At 41.3% G+C, this 18,986-nt stretch overlaps 1 protein-coding gene across 1 annotated transcript in view; it reads left to right on the top strand.

Moving 5' to 3' along the window:
• gabbr2 (gamma-aminobutyric acid (GABA) B receptor, 2) overlaps positions 1-18,986 on the top strand; it is a 753,408-nt gene that overhangs the window by 709,599 nt on the left and 24,823 nt on the right. Inside the window, exons 14-17 of the mRNA XM_055662806.1 lie at positions 12,516-12,626; positions 14,696-14,920; positions 15,695-15,877; positions 17,408-17,537. Coding sequence (XP_055518781.1) covers positions 12,516-12,626; positions 14,696-14,920; positions 15,695-15,877; positions 17,408-17,537 — 649 coding nt within the window. The remainder of the gene's footprint in view (positions 1-12,515; positions 12,627-14,695; positions 14,921-15,694; positions 15,878-17,407; positions 17,538-18,986) is intronic.

Genomic DNA, 18,986 nt, shown 5'->3' with positions numbered 1-18,986 from the left:
TTCATTGTGTACACAAGGCATGTTACTAGGCAATCATGTCTCATACATTAGGTGATCATATCTTAGGTGACAAAGGTGATTATTTCAAGGTACACAATGGGAAAGGATGGATGGAGGCACTGAATACACAACAACCGGCTGTGACCAGAGTCTCTGAGATGGTATCGATACATTGTAAATGGCTCGATTGTAAACATGTAAGCACGCAACAAAAGCTTTTCACTGTACCTCGGTACACGTGACAATAAACTGTACTGTACTGAACTGGTTTTGTTTGACATTGGGTGCAATGAGGCACAGTGCTAATCATCAACAATGTGTCTCACAACCCCGAGTATTACATCTCCCCACCCTCCTCCCCCATCTCCAAATCATCTGCTGCCTCCAGTCTTACCTCTCAGCTCTACACCTTCTTATTCCCCTCCTGCTCTGTTTCCTGGTGAGGGGTGACCTCTTCTCCTATCCAGTCCCCAAATTGCCCCCATGAAAATGCAGCAGCACCCATGGGATATCTCCACTCAGGATGGTAACACTTTAAAATTCTCAGCACCATAAGTCTGCGGAGCCTCTGTCATTGATTCCATTCTAAACAAATCAATGAATTTCTGAATGCTATGCGATTAAAGGGCTTGGAGATAATGCACGAACACAGAACTCAGGTTGCTGATCAGCCATGACCTTGATAAACAGTGGAACAAATCTTAAAGGCAAAGATGGTCTCCTGTTGCTTCTTATGTTTACAGTAAAATTGTGTTTTATATTTTCATGTGACGAGAGTGTGCAGTAGATGAAATCAGACACATTGCATTAAACAGTGGAGCAATACTAAAGGTAATTTGTTGTTATAATTGGAGGACTTTAGGGACATGATGAAAATATTGGGTAGCCTGTACTTGATTTCCTGGAGCATATGAGACTTGAGGGTTTACCTGATCGAAGTGTATGGATTATGAGAGGCAAAAATAGGATAGATGGTCAAAATCGTTTTTTCTCAAGGTGGGGTATCAAAAACAGGAGGGCATATATTTAAGGTGAGAGATAGAGGATTGAAAGGGGATTTTATGTAGAAATGTTAATATTTGGAGAGTGGTTGTTTTCTGGTTCGGCAACTAGAATGTTCAGGAGCATAAAAGACTGTAATAAGTTGTAACCACCGCCCAGTCCATCACCGGCTCTGACCTCCCACGATCGAAGGGATCTATCGAAGTCGCTGCCTCAAAAAGGCTGCCAACATGATCAAAGACCCACACCATCCTGGCCACACGCTAATTTAACCATTGCCGTCGGGAAGAAGGTACAGGAGCCTGAGAACTGTAATGTCCAGATTCAGGCCGAACTTCTTCCCTACAGCCATCAGGCATCAGGACATCGGCAGGGGAGAGATAAGTTTTTCTTTGCCTTCCATCACAGCGAGGAGGAGATGCGCTGTGATGGATGTCTGTGTAAATTGTGTTGTGTCTTGGGTCTTTTTTTCTTGTGTGTTTGACTGCAGAAACAACATTTCATTTGAGCCTCTATGAGGTTCAAGTGACAAATAAATTGTATTGTGTATTGTGTGTATTGTGTATGAAACACAACAACAAATAATCTCTGACCTGCTACAGACTATCATTATTATTGCACTATATTTGTATTTTATTGAGATTGAGTATGTGTGCATGTGTATACACACACTTAACTTTGTTTACTTCTCCCGTTATGTACTATGTTTACATATTCTGTTGTGTTGCAGCAAGCAAGAATTTCATTGTCATATCTGGGACATATGATAATAAAACACTCTTGGCTCGTGACTCTTGTTTCAATGCCCCATAACACACTTTAAATCACTAGCCCTGATGTTGACAGCTTATTGCATTCCTCTTTCAATTCACTCAGCATTCAAATATCCTGATAAACAAAACTGACATTCAGAACTGATGTGCTGAAACTGTTGAATTTGTATGTCAGTACTTTGTTCCTAAATATTTAATTGAATGCACAGTGACATTGCAGTGCAAAAACCAACTGTTACTATGAAGATACCATCTGGTTACAGATATTTGCATAGATTTACATTTAATTTAAAGCTGAGGAACAAGCCACTAGATTCAAAAGATGGTCCCAACGTTTTATTATCAACATGAACTTTCTCCCACTTTCCTTCATCTCAACTTTTCATTATATTTATTTAATTTCCTTCCTGATACAATGAGCCAACTTCTTCCCACCCAAGGCAATGTTTCTCACCTCTACTATTCCACACTGCTGTAAATCCCACATAGTAACGACACTCGGTGTGACAAACATTCTCTCATAGACCATAAGCGTTATGGCTCCTAGTTTTGGAATACTTTTTTTTTTGCTGTAATCCAGCTTTTGAGCAGTATCAGCTCCCTACACAATTATTCAAAGCAATCTCTCCCCTGACAGGAACACAAGTAGAAAGGAGCACACTGAGTTCTTCTTGAGCATAAATATGATCTTATTCAGAGACCAATGGGAAAAAAGTACGAATAAACACATTTATCTTCTATTATCGCAGATGTATTCATAACTTTTTGAATGGGTGGGAGATAACATGCTGTTACATAAAAGAATGGATTTTATTGTACAAGGCCATAGGTATGTGGAATGGCATGAAATATGTCAGCAAACAATATTGAAAAAGATTAATTCCAAGAGCCAAAGTCAAAGTAGCAATTCACTGAAACTGCAATATATGACACTGTGTTTAAGAAGGAACTGCAGATGCTGGAGAATCGAAGGTACACAAAAAAGCTGGAGAAATTCAGCGGGTGCAGCAGCATCTATGGAGCGAAGGAAATAGGCAACGTTTCGGGCAGAAACGTCTGAAGAAGGGTTTTGGCCCGAAACGTTGCCTATTTCCTTCGCTCCATAGATGCTGTTGCACCCGCTGAGTTTCTCCAGCTTTTTTGTGTATATATGACACTGTCTTTGACACCAAGTTATCCCATGAATAATCTCTAAGTATTTATTCATAACGGACTGCCAGAACATTGACTATCCCCATGAATTCAATCCCCACTCATCATCATTCCATTTGCTAGTGAGGAAGTCAGAGATAAATCTTTTTGTTAGATAATTAATTAAATTGTCCTTGCTAAATGTTTTCTCTTTTGCAATTGTCTCCTGAAGAAATAACATGTCTAATGAGTTCCAGTTCCACAAGTGTGCAAACTAAATGTCCACATTTCTCTTGTGCCAAGAAAAGTAAGCTCTTGCACAAAGGCGCCAAGCATTAACTGCCTTTGCAGAAGATAATCAAGAAATATTGATCAGGCAGGCTCATTATGACGTTCCTGCCCAAATGGTTTTCCTTTCAATTCATCCTGGGAAACACAACAGTCCAAGCTTCAATTATTACTGACTCATTCAAGTGTTTTCCACTATGGCAGTGAGCAATTGCCTTACTGATGAGAAGAGGCAGCAGAAATGTTGGGACACAATTAACAGGAGCACTGCTAATTCTGCGTGCAAACCCAGGAACCTGCTCAGAATATTAATACTCAAGAGCTTTAAAAATAGCAATAATCCTTTAAATGAGCTTCCTCCCCTCTGGTTCTGCAACTGATGTCCACCTGTAACTTTTCCCTGTCATACTCGCTTGATGTAATGGGCTCAATAATAAAGGTGGTGATCTTGTTGAGAGTTTCCACTCCCCCCCCAACTCTCTCCACCCCACCAGTTCCTCCTTCAACCTTCCCTATCAACTGTGCTCCCCTCTCCCTCACTCCACTCCTTCCTCTCTAACAGCCCCATTTCTCTCCCTTCCCCCTCACCGTCCCCCCCTCCCTTCCCCCACAAACTCTCACTCTTCTCCATCCTTACCACCCCTGACTTTCCAGCCACTGCCATTACGGGGATAAGGCTACTCTCTGACCATCAATAGTTCTCCATCTGCTCCCAACATCTGTACAACAAAGGCCCACCAGCTTGGTAAGAATGGCTGTGAGACCCAATCCCTTGCCCCCTTCCAATTGCAGGAATTCATTAAACAATTCCTAATGTTGCCAAACCACAGCCACCCAGTCCTCTGTGAGGTGATAACATGCTCATCCCTGTGTTTTGATAGGGATGGCTTCAATCTGTAGAATTGGGAGCATGGCACTACTGTTCTCGCTCAGCCACCTCCAACTTCATTCTCTGTGTATATGTACTCCTGCACTTAAAGTTGTGTTATAGCATAGCAATGAGCTCTACAATCCTGAAGCATAACACAAAGTAATGGAGGAACTCAGTGGGTTAGGCAGCATCTGTGAAGGGAATGGACAGACAACGTTTTGGGTCGGGATTCTTCTTCAGGTACTGTCAGACCCGCTGCGTTCCACCAGCATCTTATGTCTTGCTCAACATTCCAGCATCTGCAGTCTGTTGTGTTTATAATCTTTAACTATGTTTGTTTTATGCTCCCAAAACAGAGAAAAATAAGGCCTTTTCAAGATTTGGATGCAATCTAGATGTGAAAATGATCTTGAGCTAGAAGAGGCAGCAAGCAATATAAATTGAAACAGTGCTGGTTTAATATAGACAAATGTAAACTAAGGACAGGTAAAATTCAAATTATTAGTGTTTGCGATCCTTGAGATGTGTCAAGATTGCAAAAGAGGAAACTAAAAAAGATCTAAGGTTCTTTGTGAATTTGACACTAAAAATGTGCAAGTACTTCAGAGCAGCAATCAACAAAACAAATACTCTGCATTTCCTGATCTTGATTCAGATTTCCAGCAGTATGTATAAAATTAAATGCCAAATGGTGCCGGTGCTGCAACTCTGACATAAACACAAATGCTGGAGAGGTTCAGCAGGTCAGGCGGCATCTGTAGAGATTTAACATTTCAGCTCAATGACCATCAATCAGGAATGTTGTAATGTTTGAAACAAATGTAGTAGCAAGTCTGGGGTGAAACTGTATATCATACCAGTTAGAGCATGTTTTCAGCACAGTAAAATATTGGGAAATTTCCAGCAATCAGCTGCAGCCTATTCTCCAATGTCTGAGTCCTGGAGAAAAGGGAAATATCTGGGATCTATGGTAATAAATCCAGGAAACTAAGACTGGGCCATGGAACGTATGGTTAAACCCAGACAAATTACTTTGAAGAAAAATTACAGAGCCCTGACCTAAAATGTCCAGGGCTCTTCTTTGACGTATCCAACATCAGTGTCCCAGGGATTAGTCTTTTTGTGTCCATAAAATTAATGCTTTTCTTGTTTCTTGGAGGCAAAAGACTGTGTTAAATATGTGACCTGATGATACACTATAATGGAGCCATGCCACACAGAAACAGGTCTGCTGCATCTACACAAGCCATCACAAGTTCCAATCTGCATTCAGTATTGTATTTCAATTTATCCTCTCTCATTCCATTAAACATCTTCCACCTCACCGATTCTCCTGCCATGCACCTGCATTCAGGCCAAATTACAGTTACAATCAACTTACCAGTTGGCACATCCTTGGTATGTTGGTAGAAGCCAAGTGCAGGATACCCCCATGGTAATGTGTGAGTACATCTCCAACCAGCCATTTAGTTTGTTTGCCACTCTCCATTGGCAACACAACATTTTCTTACAATAACTGAACCTCATTTATCTCCTTTTGTGTCATTATTTAAAAAAACATTCAGCCTGGCTTTGAGGCGGATGGAAGTGGGAACAATCAATGATTTAAGAAATAAATTGAAGAGCCAATTGAGGGAAGTAAACTCCCAGGGTTACATGGAAAGAACCGGGAATGGAATTGACTGTTTGGTTTTCCATAGAGTTAAAACATGATTAGCTGGGTGTTGATTTTGTGTGATGTCAGGACTCGATAGAATCTGCTTACATTAAGTTTCATTTGTAATTGTTTAATTAATTTAAAACCTTAAAATTCAAATTTTTTTTTGTGAGCACTGTTAATTTGTTAATTTGACAATCTTATTGGTTCGTAAATCATGGGCTTTCATGGAAATTATTTTACTTATCACAGTGCCCATGCACCTTGCTGAGAAATACATTTAAAGCTTCTAGGCTGAATATGACAGGTCATCCACAGCATTGTACTGTGTTAAATTGATTCTGCTCTCTCTCTGTTCATTCAGTGATTCCTGAGCTGCCTCGTATCATTCCACCAGCCTACCTAGTTTGCTGTAATCTGCAAATTAGTTTATGCAATGGTTTTTCTCTTTAATTACGTCTGAATTGGGGAACATTGGAAATGTTTTAACTTGCACTCCATTTTTGATCATCCGTCATTCTCAACATAGCCTTTGTATGGAAAGTTTTAGCTCTCAAGAGGGTCTCTCACTGATTTGATTCCTGACATTTGCAGTCTCTTTAAATCATAGGTTCTCACTGTCAACCAAGTTTCAAGGAGAGAGAAATAGTGTCCTTGCATTCACCCAAGGTTTTTTTTGCTTTTCTCAAGCAAAATTTCAACAAAATCCTTCACCACATTGTATGGGGTTCCTGAAATATAAATGCTATTGTGCCCCATGGACCCCACTCTACATCTCCATTCACTATGAAGTTGCTGTTTGCTATGTCTTTATTCATTCCCAGAATTTACTCTGAATTTTTAGTTTTGAAACTTAAGTTTTACAAGGAACTTTCCCATTGTCCTCTTTGAGGTCAAACCAGGCTTACGCCAATGTACTAAGAATTTGATTTTCTCAAACCGTAAAGAAAATCATATTGAGGTCTCTCACCTGAATTCTTGTTGATATCAGATATTTATCTGATGGGTAGGATCAGCAACAACTCTTCAGTGCTGTGCTTTGTGCAAAAGTTGATATTTTATATAAATAAGTATTTTGTGCAAGAATTCGGTTAATTCCGAAAAATGATCGACCCTATCAAACTGTGGTTGAAACTCCTGAATAAATTTGGAAAATAATAAATATTGGATTAGTTGCATGAGATGACAACCCATTTGGCCAGATTTGGTATTGGCATGAATTTGAACATTGTGTCGTCCTGTTTAAATATTTAAAAACACTGTGTTCTTGGGCCATCTGTATTATTTATAGTTCATTTGAAAGTTTGGAATTTTAAATTTTATAAAAATGCTTTAATATTCAGCTGTTTACTCAGATTTTCTGCATTAGGTATTCCTCAGAAATGGAGAGCAAAATCAAAAACCATACTCTGGTATTATTTTTAATGTTGAAATCCTCCTTGCCTAATTCTGTTTCAATATTTAAAGTAACATCACAAGAACACAAGTGAGAATTTTAATTACCCAAGCCCAATCTGTCATTTAATATTTGATCTATGACATGAGTTTTCAGGCTGTTTTACATATTATTTATTATGTTGTGTTTAAATATTTAAAACTGCCAGAGCAGCAAGCGGGGTCCAAATTTCCACCATCCCCAAGGTGTAGAATTATAGACTGTTTTTCCTGGATCATAACTTCTAAATTTCAGTCTGCATAATCCCTCATTGTAATTTAACTGATATAATTCTGATAAATTGATGCCCCATTTAAGGCCAATGATCATTCGATTGATGTACTTCGGCCCACCGAGTCCGCCTCGACCAGCGATCCCCGCACATTAACACTATCCTACACACACTTGGGACAATTTACATTTATACCAAGCCAATTAACCTACAATCCTTTGGAATGTGGGAGGAAACCGAAGATCTCTGAGAAAACCCACGCAGTCACGGGGAGAACGTACAAACTCTGTAAAGACAGTCTCCGTAGTCAGGATTGTACCCAGATCTCTGGTGCTGTAAGCACCGTGAAGCAGCAACTGTACCTGTGCCGCCCTTATAATGCAGGTGGTGACTCAGCCAGAGTGATGTACTCCTCTTTCAAAATTTATAACAATTTTTTGCTGTGAAGAAATGAAGTGTGATCGCCTTTAACCTTTGCCTGCCCATGAACTTATAGGCATATTTGCACTTAGCTTGCAGTAATTCATGCTTTAGCATGTTGAAGTGGAGGCTCCAATATTAACCCTTAGGTGAGACCCAAAGCCTTTCCTGGATTTCTTCCAGTAGCTCTTGCCTCTATTCAGATCATGGTGCAAGCACATTGGGGTGAACATGTCCCATGCAATTGATTTGGAGACATTAGGATACTTGCTTTTCTTAGCTAGGACACAGAGTAGTGTGTTCAGTTTTGGTCACACTGCAATAAGAAATATGTCATTAAGCTGACAAGAGTACACAGATTTGCAAGAATGTCGACAGGACTCAACATAGAAACATAGAAAATAGGTGCAGGAGTAGGCCATTCGGCCCTTCGAGCACCGCCATTCAATATGATCATGGCTGATCTTCCAACTCAGTATCCTGTACCTGCCTTCTCTCCATACTCCCTGATCCCTTTAGCTACAAGGGCCACATCTAACTCCCTCTTAAATATAGCCAATGAACTGGCCTCAACTACCTTCTGTGGCAGAGAATTCCACAGATTCACCACTCTCTGTGAAAAATGTTTTTCTCATGTCGGTCCTAAAGGGCCTGAGCTGTCTGTGAAACCACCTATTTGTGTGTAATCTCTGAATGTATTAATCATGTCTTGTACATTCTCATCCACATCATTGATTTAACCCACAAACAGCAATGGGCTCGGCGCCAATCCCTGAAGCACACCACTCACGACTTTCCTCCTGTATAAAATTATCCTTCTACCACCACCCTCTGTTTCCTACCGTGAAGCCAATTCTGTATCCAGTTAGCTATCCCTGGATACCTTGCGATCTAACCTTCCAGAACAACCTACCATGCGGAACATTACAAGTCTTCCTGAAGCCCACATAGACTACGTCTACGGACGTGGCCTCATCAATCTTCATGATTACTTCCTAAAATCAATCAAATTCACAGACTCGACCTCCTGTGTAGAAAAGCATGCTGATTATCCCTAATCAATCTCTGTCTTTCCAAATGCATGTATATATAATGCCTCTGAATCCTCTCCAGTAACTTGCCTACCACAGATGTTAGGCTTACTGGCCTTTAGTTTCTAGGTTTTTCTTTGCAGCCCTCCTTAAGCAGAAGCATAACATTATCTATCTTCCAGTCTTTTGGCACCTCGCCATAGCCAGGATGTCGACAATTTATTTTCCAGTTTATCAATATGCCCACTGATCGAGCCCGAGAGATTTATCTACCTTCCTCCATTTTAGTGCAACCAAGGCCTCCTTGCTTGCAATATATACTGTCCTCAAGACATCACCATTAACGTTCCCAGGTTTTACTGTACTTTGTGAATCTTTGTGTATTTCTCAAAAATTGTCCTGCCTGAGGCCATTTGCGGCTGACCCTGATTAGTCCTGGTCTTTTCTCGGCTCCAACTCTTCAATTTGCCAGTTGAATTGGTAGTAAGGAAGGCAAATGCAATGCTAGCATTTATTTCAAGAGGAGTAGAATACAAAAGCAGGGCTCTAATGCTGAGGCTCAGGCTGCATTTGGAGTATTGTGAGCAATTTTGAGCCCCATATCTGAGGAAGGATGTGCTGGTTCTGGAGGAGGTTTACAAGAATTACCCCAGGAATGAGTGGGTTTACATATGATGAGCACTGGGACTCTACTCACTGGAGTTTAGAAAGATGATTGGGGACCTCATTGAAACTTACTGAATAGTGAAAGGCCTGGATAGAATGCATGTGGAGAGGATGTTTCCACTGGTGGGAGAGTCTAAGACCAGGGGTCATAGCCTCAGAATTAAAAGACATTCCTTTTGGAAGGAGATGAGGAAGAATTTATTTTGTCAGAGGGTAGTGAATCTGGAATTAATTGCTACAGAAAGCTGTGGAAACAAAGTCAATGGATTAGTAAATGGGTGTCAATGTTTATGGGGAGAAGGCAGGAGAATGGGGTTGAGGGAGAGATAGATCAGCCATGATTGAATGGCACAGTAGACTTGATGGCCAGAATGGTCTAATTCTGCTCCTATCACTTATGACCTTATGAGCTTATGACCTGCAACCTGGAACATTAAGATGCCAGTGCTGTCCCACACTTAGCCATGTTTCTGTTATGGCTGTAGTGCCTTGGTCGCATGTACTTATCAATGCCATGAGTTCATCCACCTTACCTGTCAGACCTTTTGCAATGAAATCTAAAAGTAATGTAATCCCTTTTCCTCTTTTCTCATCGCAGTTAGACTTTGTAAACTCAAGTCACAGCAAACCATTAATAAATCATGATTCCCTTAAAAATCTGATGTCTTCACAGTAGCACTGAATAATTTATTATTTTCTCTTCCATTCATTATTCTAAGGCGTGGTTGTAAGAGGGAATAGAAACACTGTGCAATGTTTGCTTTGTTCATCAGCAAGAAAGTCATGGAAGAAGAACAAATTTACAACCAACACAATGGAAGGCTCACGGAATTTTGTTGGCAAGAAATGCCCTACAAATATTAGGAAATCCTTGAGAGAAAACCAAGGAAGGCAGAAAGCAGGGAATCATAACATAGCAGAGTAAAGTGCAGATGCATATTTAGCATCACGAACATAGACCCAAAAATCTGGAGTAACTCAGCAGGTCAGGCAGCATCTCTGGAGAAAAGGAATAGGTGACATTTCCGGTTGAGACCCTTCTTCAGGTTGTGAGTCACGGGAGATGGAAACAAAATATATAGATGGTGATTATAGAGAGATATAGAACAAATTAATGGAAGCAAGGCTTTTGACAAGGTCCCACATGGTAGTAGACCAGTCAGGATAATTTGGTCACATGAAAGCCAAGGTGGTCTGGCCAATTGGATTCAAAATCAGCTTGAGAAAGGGGCCAATGGTACTGTGGAGGGTTGTTTTACTGATTGGTGGGCTGTGACCAGTGGAGTTCCACAGGGGTTAGTTTTAGTTCCGCTGCTGTTTGTTATCAACATGAACAATTTGAATGGCAATGTTGTTAACCTTGTTAGTAAGTTCACAGATGACAACAAAATAGGTGCTATACTTCAAAAACTTTGCAATATGAAGTATATTGTAAACCGTGTACATCATTATATAAAAACAAACACACTGGTGAGGTAGAGACGAGGTAACTGCATCACATAGTGAAGAAGATATCTAAGTTTACAACAACATCATACTTATTTGGGAAGGTTGCCAAGGAATGAAAGATGGAATTTAACTCTGACAAGGTGTTGCACTTTGATATAGCCAACCAGGGCTGGACTTGTCCAGTCCATTATAGAGCCTTAGAGAGTGTTGTAGAACAGAAAGATCTGGGAGTACAGGAGTATGGTTCCTAATGCCCCTGTCCCACTTAGGAAACCTGAACGGAAACCTCTGGAGACTTTGCGCCCCACCCAAGGTTACCGTGCAGTTCCTGGAGGTTTATGTCAGTCTCCCTACCTGCTACCACTACCTGCAACCTCCGGCAACCACCTGCAACCTCTGGCAACCACCTGCAACCTCCGGGAACCGCACGGAAACCTTGGGTGGGGCGCAAAGTCTCCAGAGGTTTCCGTTCAGGTTTCCTAAGTGGGACAGGGGCATAAAGGTGTTCAGCCAGGTGGACAATGTGGTAAAGAAGGGGATTGGCACACTGGCCTTCACAGGGAAGAATAGTGAGGGCAAAAACAGGACATCATGATGCAGCTGCACATGTCATTGGTGAAACCACACTTAGAGTGTGGTCCAAAGGTCTATTTCTGTGCTGCGCATCTCTATCACACTTCAAACTAAAACTCTCTCTCTCTTTCCCATTGCCGATGAACAGCCTCTGTTGTTTTTACACAGAGTGGTGTATGTCTGGAATGTGTTGCTGGGGTTGGTGGTAAGGCAGTTACAATCGTGTTTAACATAGGCACATGGAAATGCAGGGGATGGTGGGATAGGAATCATGTACAGGCTGAGGGTGTTTAACTTGCCATTATGTTCAGCATAGACATTGTGGTGCGAAGGGTCTATTTCTGTGCCAGACGGCACAGTGGCACGCTGATAGACTTATCGCCTTACAGCACAAGAGACCCAGGTTTGATCCTGACTAAGGGTACTGTTTGTATGGAATTTATATGCTCTCCCTGTCACTGCATGTATTTTCTTCATGTGTTCCGATTTACTCCAAAGATGTACAGATTTGTAGGTCAATTAGGCTTCGGTAACAAACGTACATTGTCCCTAGTGTGCAGGATAGTGCTTAAGTATGGGTGATTGCTGGTCGGCGTGGACTCGGTGGGCTGAAGGGCCTGTTTCTGCACTGTATCTCTAAAATCTAAAGTAAAGTCTTAATAAATGCTTATATATATGTATTGTTGGTAAAGCTCAATAGACACCACATACCACCTCACATCTTCTGATAACCTTACATTTAAAGGTTGTGGCTGAAACAATGAAAGGTAAATGTCATCATTTTGTAATGGGCAATATTGTTTTCAAAGTTAACTTCCATCTTTAGAATTTAATTGGAATAATTAAAATTGTGATTATGCTTATTTCTACGATTAATTTAATGCCTATCCCGAACACAACACCTACCTGCCTAACATTACCAGGTAGTTTGGCATTTTTACATGTTAGTGAATGTGGTACCAACTTTGTTTTTGTTTCTTCTTGCAGCCGGATCCTGCTGGAAGAGATTTTGCAATTCGCCCATTGCTGGAACACTGTGAAAATACTAACATGAGTATCTGGCTGGGCATTGTATATGCATATAAAGGGCTGCTTATGGTATGAACACCATTGCTTATAATTTCAAGTTCAAATTCACATTTATTGTCACATGCAACAATTGGTACAGTGATATTTGAGTTACCGTACAGCCATACAAATAAAAAGAATACAACACACAATAGAATTTAACATAAACATCCACCACAGTGGAATCAACATTTCTCACTGTGATGGAAGGCAATAAAGGTCATCCAATCTTCTTCCTTTTGTTCACCCGTGGCCAGGGCCTGGAACCCTCCACAGTTGCTGCTACAGGATGTGCAGGCCCTTTCGCCGGGATGATCGAAACTCCGGCATCGGAACGGTTCAAAACACACAGCATGGTTTTGAGGGAATCACGTTTATTGTATTGTCCTATGAAAATACTACTTCCTATTTTCTTTGATGTTCCCCACTGTGTTCAAAATTATTTGTTCAGTTTATGTCAGAGCCATTGATCCTGCAGCTTTTCCTGGCACATGTACGTGGGTTAACCCAACTGTGTGTAACTGCAGTGTTCTCCTCATTCCCCTATGCACTCTGAGCTATGATACTGCCGACACTATTCAATATCCCCACTGCCAGAAGTATATCACTGGTGTGTCCCTGGCAACTGCTTTCAGAATACCCAACAACTCCCCACCTTTGAAATTGGAGATGAATAACCAAAAGTGTTCTTCCTGTTGGAATCCCGCTCCAGCAAAATTCACAATTTTGTCACCCACAGTCAGCCATAAAGGGGTTCAATTGAGAATTTGCTTTAATTGTCCAGAAGAACAACCGCTCATGTTCTGTCTATGTACTCCATAACACTGAATTTTCCCATTTCAGGTATCCCTTATTTCCTCCATTACCCCCCCCCCCCCCCTTCTCAACCTCCTTTCGCACTTTCAAATCCAGTCCTTTCATCGTGTGTTCCCTTTCCTGTTCCTCCCCTTCAACCTCCTTTACCATCATATCCCAGTTTCATTTATACCCCACACTCATTTCACCTACTGGATCCCCTCCCCCGACAGGTTTCATTCTATTCATTTCATTGCTTGTATATTTGTGTCCTCATTGATGTGTTCTCCATCGACTGTCTCCACCTTCACTCACCCCGCCTGGCTCCCTCTACCTCTACCTATTTTCTGACAAGGTAGGCTTTCTAGCAGTATGATGAGAATAAGCACCAGGGTAGTCTGTTTCCACTCCCCTCTCCCTCCTTCCCCTCTCTCCCCATCTCCCTCCCCTCTCTCCCTGTCCCTCCCCTCCCCCTCCCCCTGTCCCCTCTCCCTGTCCCTCCCCTCTCTCTGTTACTCTCCTCTCCCTCCATCCCCTCTCTCTCCCTCCCCTCTCCCCTCTCCAGATGTGTTGGGTGAGTAGGCAACAAGTTAGCAGGTGGGGTGTAAGGTGGGGCAATGTGGCATAACCCAGTTTGGAAGGAAGGATGAAAAGGGTAAATTAATGAGGCTGCAATATGTAGTTTATAGAAAGGAATCTGGGGGATCCAGTATATTTAAATTAGCTTGCAGGTTTAGTGAATAGAGAAGGTCGTGGAATGTTGGCTCTTATTGCAACGGAAATGGAGTATAAAAAGAGCGAACTTTTAATTTTTTTTGTGACACTGGTGAGACTGTACACAGAGTAAAATGTGGAATACTATTTGAGGAAGAAGTTTGTGCTTGCATTTTAGTCAGTGCAGAGTAGGTACAAACAACTGGAGATTGACAGACAATTTGAGCAACAAAGGAGTCAAGGGATACGAGGAGAGAGCAGACAAGTGGTGTTGAGGCCAAGATTATATCATCCATGACCTCACTGAATGGCATGAAAGCCTTGAGGGGCCAACTGGCCTATTCCGAATTTTTAATGTTATTTGCTATTAAATCTTCTCTCATTCAAAATTATTTCTTTGTGTGCATGGTTATTATAGGGCGGCACTAAAACCTATCAAAATTAATGCATTTTCTGTTACTCTGTGGAGCTTCTATCCACTTAATTTAAATGAATTCACTCACTGTGTTAAATCAACAAATTGAGCTAATAGTACAATTTGCAATTTCTAAAGTTTATTTTAACATTGAATTAACTTTCCTTTTTCTCAGTTGTTTGGATGTTTTCTTGCGTGGGAAACTCGGAATGTGAGCATCCCCGCCCTGAACGACAGCAAGTACATTGGCATGAGTGTGTATAACGTGGGAATCATGTGCATCATAGGAGCTGCTGTTTCCTTCCTAACTCGAGACCAGCCCAATGTCCAGTTCTGCATTGTGGCACTGGTTATCATCTTCTGCAGCACCATCACCCTCTGCCTGGTGTTTGTGCCAAAGGTAGGTAGAATAGGATGCATAAGCAAGTTAATATTGTATTTCAGGGTTAACAGGATATTGAGGTTAACCAGTTACAGACTCCCATATGCCCATATACAATCTTGAGGGGATACTTTGATGGCAGACTCTTACATTAGGGCACATTTAAATATGAATGTTGGAGAGGTAAAAATAGGCACACCGGCAATTTCTCCTTGCATGAAGATATAGAAGGAAATAATAGGTAGCTGAAATGTGTTGATGACTGCAGAGTTCACCAATAACATAGAACATAATGCTTTCTAATTGTTGGTCTTGCTTTAGGAGGATATTTATTTTTGCAACCCTTCGCACTATTTTCAAGTTGAAGTTGCAGTGAGATCAAGTTAGCTTCATGAATGTTTCTGAATTTCTCTCCTCCTGTACTCCGGGCATAGCTGAATCAATCATAAAAAGGTTTTTCCCTCGACCAATACTCTCCTCCACCAAGCAGAGCTGGTCCTTACTCAACAACTTCCTCTTCGAATCCTCACACTTCCTCCAGATCCAAGGCATAGCTATGGGCATTCGTACGGGCCCCAGCTATGCCTGCCTCTTTACAGGGTACGTCGAGCAGTCCATGTTCCAGGGGTACCCTGGCCCTATCCCTGAACTCTATCTCTGCTACATTGACGCCTGCATCTCCAGCACCCCATGCAGAATTCACTAAATTCATTAACTTCACCACTAATTTCCATCCTGCACTCAAATTCACTTTGACCATCTCTGAAATTCTTTCTGATTCTTTTCCTACAGCTGATTACATTAAGAACAAACCCAGATGCAGCCACACAAAACAGGCGATTACAATTCACCCAGAATCAGAAGAAAGAAGATTCAAAAACATCCACGTCTGTAACAAGTGTAAACCAGGCAAATACTTCTCGACTTGAGGGATTTCAGACAGATAATCATCGTCTGCGGATGAAAATCACAGAGGTGCTAACTTTGCTCTCAACCATTTATGCTTTATATCCTCTTTTTTTCCCAACAAACTCTCCAAGCAGTTTCAGATCCAAGCTGTTGTGACATTTTAGAGCATATCTTTAATGTTTCGAAACTGACAGGAAAATTATTATGAAGATTCATGTAATAGAAAAGGCGGATTACCAGGTAAATTGAAGAAAAGAGTGAATATATAGGTACCAAACATTAAATTTCTTACACATTTTACCGTGCAAGTGGACAGTCCCTCATAAAGGAACAAAACAGGAATTCCCTTAAATATTTAAGAAGGAACTGCAGATGCTGGAAAATCGAAGATAGACAAAAATGCTGGAGAAACTCAGCGGGTGAGGCAGCATCTATGGAGCGAAGGAAAAGGCAATGTTTTGGGTCGAGACTCTTCTTCAGACTGATGTAAGGGTGGGGAGCAGGAAGAAGAAAGGAAGAGGAGGAGCCAGTGGGCTGAGGGAGAGCTGAGAAGGGGAGGAGAAAGTAGGGACTATCTGAAATTAGAGAAGTCCATGTTCATACAGCTGGGATGTAAACTGCCCAAGTGAAATATGAGGTGCTGCTCCTCCAATTTATGGTGGTCCTCACTGGCCATGGAGGAGGCCCAGGACAGAAAGGTCGGATTCGGAATGGGAGGAGGAGTTGAAGTGTTGAGCCACCGGGGAGATCAGGTTGGTTATTGCGAACCGAGCGGAAGTGTTCGGCGAAGCGATCGCCAAGCCTGCGCTTGGTCTCACCGATGTAGAACAGCTGACATCTAGAGCAGCGGATGCACTAGATGAGGTTGGAGGAGGTGCAGATGAACCTCTGCCGCACCTGGATAGACTGCTTGGGTCCTTGAATGGAGTCAAGGGGGAGAGGTAAAGCGAGGTTCGTCCCTTCCCACCCGAACCACCCCCTCACCGGGTACTTTCCCTTACAACCGCAAGAAATGCTACACGTGTTGCTTTACCTCCCCCCCTTGATTCCATTCAAGGACCCAAGCAGCCTTTCCAGGTGCGGCACTCCACACTTTTGTAATACCCATGAATCTTAATCTGATGGATCAGCCGACAATGGGGAACTTTATCAAATGCGTTAGTAAAATTCATGTAGCCACCATGTACTAACTTTTATATATATTTGTGGAACATGGATATTCTTTCAGAATAAATTATTTTCAGGCATTAGTTTTTTGTCAGTTTATTTAAAGTAGTTCTTCTGCAATTTGTGTTCATTAGAATTGGTTCAATGAACGTGGCAACTTAATATCTACTTAATTGACTTAAGCCATAATACAGTCCAAAATAAGAATCTATGAGTGGAATTCATGAATTTACGATGGGCTCTGAAGAATGGAAAATACCAACTCTTGTCAATAAGGTGGACACAGCAGAAGCTGTAATTACATTTCTTGAAACATCCATTGCATGGCAGCCCTTCTATGTTCCCAGTGGAGGAAAGGTCACTGGATTTCACACAGGCATAATTGAGTTTAAAGAATATTCACTGAAGATGCACCACTTCCCTTTACAGCTTGACAAGGAGCTTGAGGAGGTTACCATGCAACTACAAGACACGCCTGAAAAAGCACAGTACGTTAAGCAAAATCATATTCAGGAGCTCAATAATATCCTGAGCATACGGAACTTCACAGATGGAAAAGGTAAGCCCATCTGTCTTTAATACCCTTAGAAAAATTAGTGACTCATCAAAGATGGAGCCAGTGGGCTTTTAAGATTGTTTAATAGCTTCTCATGTACTATGGAAAACAATGGGTGTTGGCTTATATTTGCCACAAGTGACGATATTTAATCCAATTTGCCTGAAAGACTCTTTACTGAAGTTAACGTTAGAAATTTCAAATCCAAAATGTAGGACATTGGATATATTATCTGAAGCATTTGATTCCAGTATAGATTAATTGCATTCTGAGTCTGGTTGATCTCAAGTATTTTACAGGATAGCAAATGAAGCATGAAACCATCATAAAAGAATTGAAGACATCAACATCTTTTCCTAATGTTTGTCTTCTGTACTGTTGCATTACTGAGGAATTGTAATAGTATTGAGATACAAGGAGTTATGAATCAAAATTCACCAAATAGGAATATATTCAGTTGGTATAAGAAGAATAAAAGAGGACCTGTAGTTACCTTCCCTTATTCTGTTTTCTTAGTATGATCACCAAGATATTTCCACTGAGGAAATTAAATACATTTTCTAACACTTTAACTAGTGTACATCTTGATTTAGTTGCCATTCCTCTGCTTTCGTTGTCATTAAGATTTGGGATTAACACACAGTTTAAGAAATAATCTCCAACATTATCCAAAGATTCCTCATTGGAATCTTTCTTATCACCAAAATGGTGGTTAGAAAGCTTCCAAAGAGGAAGTAGGGTGAGAGCAAACCTACTTGATTAAAATTCTTTTTTTCAAAGGCACAGAGTACTCTTGGCAGGTATTCCATTTCGCCGTAGCAAAGACTGAAAAAGATTGGGTAGTATCTTGTCAGATTTGAGTTTCAACAAGGTTTATTTCACTTATTCCCTTTTTACTGCCTAACTGTTGTTAAGTTTAATTGCCAAAGGCAACAACTCCACTGTTGCGTGAGACAATAGTTTTCAAATTACTCTTGTGCTTGGAGAGGGGGAGCAGAATGAAATTTCCAGAGTGGTCCTCAAAGCTGTTTGCCTGTACTTGAAGGTAGGTAAGACATGTAGGTGGATCGCATGCCCTGCTGGATCTCCTATCAACAGAAGTGTACCTGCAGTAAATCTGCAAAAATGATTCTGCCATTTGCAACTGTACCATCAAAGCAGCAACGTTTATTCCAGTGACCGTAAGTTAAAACAATGTGTCCAGAATCTGACTGTCTGTGACAAGGGAAGCTGCAGTCAGCTTATTCTTAATGCAGTTATGGTTTAAAGGGTGCACTTGTGGCATGACTATCACATCTACATTTCATCTTGCAGGGGCGTGGGGTGGCAGGAGGGGGTGAATGCACAATAAGGATGTGTGATGGCTTGCCATGGTTGAGTAGGCAGAGTGGGCTGCATGGTTGAGGAGCACACAGGAATATTTATAGTGAGCGGTTCTGTTGGTCGGTGACT

Source organism: Leucoraja erinacea, chromosome 2, assembly GCF_028641065.1.
Source record: "Leucoraja erinacea ecotype New England chromosome 2, Leri_hhj_1, whole genome shotgun sequence".
NCBI classification, from domain to species: Eukaryota; Metazoa; Chordata; class Chondrichthyes; order Rajiformes; family Rajidae; genus Leucoraja; species Leucoraja erinaceus.
Note: the sequence above shows the minus strand (reverse complement) of the source record. Positions and strands in the feature narration are given on the sequence as shown.